This window comes from Fukomys damarensis, unplaced genomic scaffold, assembly GCF_012274545.1.
Source record: "Fukomys damarensis isolate Sample0158 unplaced genomic scaffold, DMR_v1.0_HiC HiC_scaffold_30, whole genome shotgun sequence".
NCBI lineage: Eukaryota > Metazoa > Chordata > Mammalia > Rodentia > Bathyergidae > Fukomys > Fukomys damarensis.
The window spans coordinates 60,496,650-60,503,460 of NW_022900942.1; the positions used below are offsets into that span (position 1 = coordinate 60,496,650).

Here is a 6,811-nt window from a genome sequence, read left to right on the forward strand (position 1 = left end):
AATCTGCTGAATGCAACTTAAATTTTAAAAGGCTCCTGAGCCTCACCTTTTTCATGCCCTGCAAGCCAAATGGAAAACCAAATAGTCAGCATAAGCAAGCTACAGGGGTCCTCTCTCCGGTCTCTCCTGACTCCAGACCCTGTTGTGAAATTCCAATACCTTTGCCCCTCCTTCCAGCTGTTAACTCTTTGTGACCAAACTTAACCAACTTCTCTTGTCCTCTCAGATAACCTACAACCGATTTTGTGTCTTACCTCGGCCAGAGGTGGCGCACATACGGCACACATGCCGCAGCAGGCTATTTGTTATCATTGAGAGCTCTAAAAGGCTCGCCATCACGGACCTAGGGCATTGCGGCACAAAAAATTTTAGGTGAAAAAAAAATGTTTAGGTCAAAAAGAGTTTTTAAAAAACAAAAATGAATAAATAAAACCCACTCAAATCCATTCATTTTTCACGTATCTCATCAACTTTCATCCCCCCCTTTTTTTTGTACTAGCAATTGGACTCAGGACCTTTCACTTGCCAGGCAGGTGCTGTGCTGCTGAGCTACATCCCTGTCCCGTCTTTTTTTTAAAAAAAACGGGGTCTTGCTATGTAGGTGAGGCTGGCCTTGAATTCACTGTGTTGCCCAGGCTGGCCTGAACCTATGGTGATTCTCCTGCCTCAGCCTTCCCAGTGCTGGGATTACAGACATGCACCACCATGCCCGGCTTGTCTTACCAGAATGTGAGAACTAACTTAGAAGGAAGAAAGCTGATTTGCACGTGCACTGCATAGATTCATACTAATGCCAACTTCAAGACACTGGCCCAGGCTGCTTCCCACTAACTTATATGTGGAGTTGAAAGAAGAACTGAAGAACAAATTCCAAGCACAAGGTGCTTTTTTCCCCTGGTAACTTGTCCCACAGAGGAACCCTACCTTATAAATTCCTCTTAAAACTTTTTAGGCAAGATGCTTAATTGTTAAGGAAAAAAAATCAGTATCCTATCTTTCCAGGGTTACTGTGTTTTAATAATCTCAACTGTTAGAGAAAGCAGCATGGTGTGTGTAATGAACAAAGCGTCCGTGTTGAGAAGCCACAGTTCAATCCCAGAGCCACATTCATTAGCTGTGTGCTGTCCCAGATCTCTCCTCTGCCTCATTTTTTTCCTCTGCAAAACGGGAAATGAATGCAAGGATCAAATAAGATGACAAATGGGAGGCCCAAGCCCAATGCTGGGCAACAACAAAAGTAAGTCTCCCTTTCCTCTTTAAGTCAGAGTTTAGACTATGAACACAAAGTAGCTCCTGACCAAGAGCTGCCTCTGACCGAGGGCACTGTTTTCCACCAAGAATTCTTGGTGGCCCTTTGTTGTGACTGTTGATTGCACACATCTGGAAATGATGACAACCGGTTTGCTTTGAGCTCAAGTTGACCCCAGTGTAGTTCTATATAAGGCAGCCTCTAGCCTTCAGTTTTTCCCAACACCACAGCTTGGCTTGAATTTGGGAAGAAGGGTGGGTGTCAAAGGAAATGCACAAAGTCTGGGAGGAACTGAGGTTCAACCTGCAAATTACCCAGGCCAGAATGGCCCTACTAGGTTCCTGTCCCCAAGCTTTTATGGATATTCTAATTGGAAATTCTTTAGGGAGCTTTATCATGATGTTCCCTTTGCCAATGTGTCAAATGATTCTTAGAGGCTAAGTGATTTTCCTAAGGTCCCAGAGATAACAAAGCGTGGGCTTAGAATATCCAGAGCTTTTCGACCTGGAAGAGGCAGGGCAAGCCAGGTGTATGACCATGTGTGGTGATGCACACCTGTGATTCCAGCACTCAGGAGCCTGAGCTGGGAGGATCACGATGAGTTCAAGGCCAGCCTAGGCTACACAGTGAGTTCAAGGTCAGCTTGTATTATATAGCAAGACCCTATCTCAAGAAACAAAAGAGGCAGAACAGAAGGAAGTGCAGTATTGGAAGATCAGCTCCCTGCTACAGTGTATTATGAGTTGACATAGTCTGCAAAAAGTGCCCAGGGAAGCTGCCTTAGCCTGTAGAAACCTTGCATCTAGGCTCTCTGTCTACTGTGAAAATGAACTAGGACAGGTAGTAAGATGGCTAATTAAATATGCCACAAGGGCTGGGGATGCAGCTCTGGGACAGAGCTCTCCTAGCCCCAGTTCAATCCCCCCACCACAAAAACAACAACAAAATGCCCTGTAATCAATATGTGATCACAAGTTTTTTATATTTGTAAAATTCTTCCTAGCATTACTTAATCTTTCAGGTTTGTTTGCTTGCTTAATTTTGATGACTCAGAAGGTATTTTAGGACAAACATTAATTGTCATGAATTAATTCAACATTTGTTAATCTACCTACAATTTCTCAAGCACTGTTCTAGGTACAAGAGGCACAAAAACTTGAACAAAACGTCTAAGTGCTGTCTGTTGTTAATGGATCAAATAGCGATATATTAAGTTTTTCAAAAAAAAATTTTTTTTTTTGGTGAAGAATGCTAAAAGTCAGCATCACTTTAAAAAATGAAGAAACAGACATTCTTGGGCTTATTTGGCAGCATTTTCTTTGTTTTTCACTTGAAAAGCTTCTGTTTTTCTCTTGCTCCTTTGGTTTATGGAAAGACCCTTTTATTTCCAGGAGGTAATTTTGGGTCCTCTCCTCTCACTCTCTCACTCCTCCTCCTGTCTGGATGAGGTCCACAGTCCTCATGAGGGCTCTAGAGTGAGTTATTGCACAGCACTGATTGGGAGAAAAACAGAGTAAAATTACTGCTAGAGTTAAAGACAACACACACACACAAAAAAAACCCTAGAATACCAGAATGCAGTATATTTTCACTCCCTTTCCTCCAATCAAAAGTGTAGTGAATGAAATTACAACCATTACTCAAGTGCAATTATGCCAAGTATGTCAAATTGAAGCACTAAAAGTAAATCATACATTTGGATATTACATTTCATATATGAGACTATGCCAGAAGAATTTATTATGGTTGAGCGTAATGTCAGGAGACAAACTTCTACAAATTTTATACACAACTTTTTCCATTTTATCTGTTTTCCATTTATGTCAGTTTGAACACATGGTGAGACTTTTAATAGTCTCTCTTCCTTCTCTTTTTCCACATTTAATGCCAAGTGATTAAACTCACACCCCCCTCCCCGCACACCCCAAGTTCTGGGGATTGAACCCAGCACCTTTGCACTGAGCTAAATTCTCAAGTCTTTATTTTTTATTTTGAGACAGGGTCTCACTAAATTGCCCAGGCTGGGCTTGAATTTGTGATCATTCTGCCTCAGCCTCCCAAAGTGCTGGGACTATAGGTATGCACCATCACAGCTGGCTCAAATCTTGATCATCGAAAATCTTACCATGGGTAACTTCCGACCAAGAATGTTAGTTCTATTGGTAAGGAAAAGGAGTAAAGAAGAACTTCCAAACAAGGGTGCTATGGCTGCACATCAAAGGTACAGAATGAAAAGCCAATGTTGATGACTCACAGAAAACAAGTGTAGCTATGGCATTTCTTGCCAACAGCCCTGTTAGCCGAGGGGACAGTGGATGATGACAATGCGACAGCATCGCAGGAACCGCGGCCACGCACCAGGCGCATGCGCGGTGGCCATGGTGACGCCGCGATTGCCCCAACCGCGACAAGATGGCTTCCAGCTTCAAGAAGCCAAACGCAGCCTCTACCAGCCAGAAGAAAAAAGTGGGCCCTAAGCCCGAACTCACTGAAGAGCAGAAGCAAGAAGTGCGGGAAGCATTTGACCTCTTCGATGCCGACGGCAGCGGGACCATCGATGTGAAGGAACTGAAAGTGGCCATGCGGGCGCTGGGCTTCGAGCCCAGGAAGGAGGAGATGAAGAAAATGATCGCAGAGGTGGACAAGGAAGGCACAGGCAAGATCAGCTTCAATGACTTCCTGGCTGTGATGACCCAGAAGATGGCCGAGAAGGACACCAAAGAAGAAATCCTGAAAGCTTTCAGACTCTTTGATGATGATGAGACCGGGAAGATCTCTTTCAAAAACCTCAAGCGCGTGGCCAACGAGCTGGGCGAGAACCTCACAGACGAGGAACTGCAGGAGATGATCGACGAGGCCGACCGCGACGGTGACGGCGAGGTGAGCGAGGAGGAGTTCCTCAGGGTCATGAAGAAGACCAGCCTCTACTGAGGACTGAGGGCTGAGTGGCTCCCCGCTTGCCCTCAGTGAAAGTCGACTTGGGGGACACCGGCTGCCTATTCTCCCCCTTTTCCTCTCTAATTTATCTTGGTTTCCAAACCTCTAGGTCAGTTATAAAACTTTAAAGATGCTTGTGACCTGTGTTCTGTTTCGTTTTGTTTTTTGATTCTCAGGAACAGACCCAGAGGAGCTTTAGTTTAGGGCCCCAAAGCCAGAGCCTACCCACCACTTGCGCTGGTGGGCAAACATTAAACTGAACGCAGGACTGCATTTTGGGACAAAAAGAAATGTGGTTCCTTTGATACTTCTTTGGTGGCCTGAAATGATTTTTTTTTTTTTTAAGGTTTTTTTGAGACAGTCTTGCTGTGTGTTCCGGTCCGGCCTTGACCTCACTGCGTAGCCCAGGCTGGCCTTGAACTTGCTATGCTCCTCCTCCTTCAGACTGGGGAGGGCAGGGGTTACAGGTGCAGGTTACCAAGCTCGCTGGCTAATGACCTCACTGACCTAGGTTCCTCAGCTTTTAGTCCGTCCCTGTTGGAGTGTGATGAGGCGGCCTCTGCCAGCAGCTTTCACTTAACTCGACAATGGGTTGAAGGAAAAGAGTGTAACCACCTACGACCTTACCGAGCTCGGGAAGGAATCCGTTCTGAAGTACAGGCTTGTCTCTGGGAGGTGGCAAAGGCAGTGGAGACTATTTGTCTGCCTTCGTCACATGCAAATGGCTCTTCATCTAAGGATTCTAAATTATCTACCGAGGGTTACAGTTGATCTAAGAGTGGCTGGGATATAAGCAGTTTCTATTTTGTGTGCTGGGGATTGAACCCAGGACTTTACCTGCAGCTGGCAAATGTTCTACCCCGATCTATATCTGGTTGGTTTCTTTTGTTTTTGTTTTTAGAAAGAGACTTGCTATGTAGCCCAGGTTGGCCTCCGACTCATGATGATCCTCCTGCCTCAGCCTTCTGAGTATTGGAATTACATGTGTGTGCCACCATGCCCTGCAGTTTTCCATTTTACAAATCTGAATAAAATATTTCACTATAGCTAGTACTTGTGTTAATGCTACTTGATTTCTAAAATAAATTAAGCCTTTCTTGTTTTTAAATGAAAGAAAATATCTACCTTTGAATATCTACAAATCTAAAGGTAGAGAAAATGAAAATAGTACGTATCTGTTGAGATGGATGTTTCGACTAATGGCAACAAAACCATTAGAGAAGCATGATATTTTGGCCACAACTAAACTTAAATTTAATCTTCATTAAAAGTCCTATTAAAATACATAAATGCTTAAACTGGGCATGGTGGCACACACCTGTAATCCCAGCACACAGGAGGCTGAGGGCAGGAGGATCACCTTGTGTATGAGGCCGGCCTGAGCTATGTAGTGGACTCAAGGCCAGCCTGCATTACAAAACAAGTCCCTGTCTCAAAAAATCAAAAATAAATGTATTAAAGCTCAAATTCTGGAAAATTTTTCACTTTGCCAGCTATTTTACCAAGAGGGTGGTAGATGTAATAAGGGGAATTAATTCCTCATTAACAGGGATTCATTTGTCAAATCAGTAGCATGGGTGGAAGAGATCGGTATGTGGCATTTGTTGCAAGAAAGGATTTGCTGAGGTAGCTGGCACAGGGCAGGGAGCTCACCCAGGGTGCAGCTGCTAACAGTTCAGGCTCCAGATCTTCATGTGGACCCAGGTGCAGCTATGGGGGGACACATGCAACGTGGCCAGCCTCTGTGGGCAGGGCCTGATGGGAGGACAAGGGATGTGTGTGGCATTCTAAGGAGCCAGAGTTCTCAGCATCCTGTCTACCAGAGTCCTGGCACAAGGATCCACATTTGGACCGAGGCAGAAATAGCAGCAGCAGAGAGAGTTGGCAGAAACTGGGAGAAGGGGTCAGAGCCTCAGCCAACTGGACTGGGCTGAAGATTGGCTCCTGGCCCAGCAGAGAACAAACATGAAAAGCAGGACCCAGGCAGAAGCCTGGCCGTCGGGCCGGTCACACTGCAGGGCTTAGTATTACAGGGCACTCGAGGGCACGACCCAGCCCAAACAAGGGAAGATGGTGCCAGCATCTCTCCAGACCCACATTCAGCTATAAAGGGTCTCGCTCACTCAACAGTGTGTCCTGCGTCTGAGAATAAAGTGGGTAGGAGGGCAAACTAGAATAGGCCTAAATGCATATTCAAATTTCAAGAAAAGTCAATCATACATTGGGGTCAGACATGGACCTAGGTGGTCTTTACAAAAAGCAGAGCACAAAAAACTCACAGAAACTTTGTGGACACCCTTATGAAGATGAGGAAATAGCTATACAAGGTGGGAAGAGCTGAAAATGTATTTCCCCCAGCAACCATAAATTATCCCAATAAAAAATAAGAAGCGGGCTGAGGATTTTGCTCAGTGGTTCTGGTGCCTGCCTCACAAGCGCAAGGGCCTGAGTTTGATCTCCGTACCCCTCCCCGCAAAAATCTATGATAGTCGCCAGATGTGGTGGTGCATAACTGTAATCCCAGCACTCGGGAGGCTGAGGCAGGAGGATCACTGTGAGTTCAAGACCAGCCTGGGCTACATAGTGAGTTCCAGGTCAGCCTCAACTACATAGTGAGACACTGTC

The 6,811-nt window shown here is 45.2% G+C and overlaps 1 protein-coding gene across 1 annotated transcript; it reads left to right on the plus strand.

Moving 5' to 3' along the window:
• Positions 1-3,512: 3,512 nt before the first annotated feature.
• Positions 3,513-4,458, plus strand: Cetn1 (centrin 1). The gene has a single exon (XM_010638698.3). It carries the CDS (start codon positions 3,662-3,664, stop codon positions 4,178-4,180), a length of 519 nt encoding a protein of 172 aa, XP_010637000.1. The 5' UTR covers positions 3,513-3,661; the 3' UTR covers positions 4,181-4,458.
• The last annotated feature ends 2,353 nt before the right edge of the window (positions 4,459-6,811 follow it).

Coding starts and splice junctions, on each gene's coding strand:
- Cetn1 (XM_010638698.3), top strand. CDS start 3,662: ATGGCTTCCAGCTTCAAGAAGCCAAACGCAGCCTCTACCAGCCAGAAG.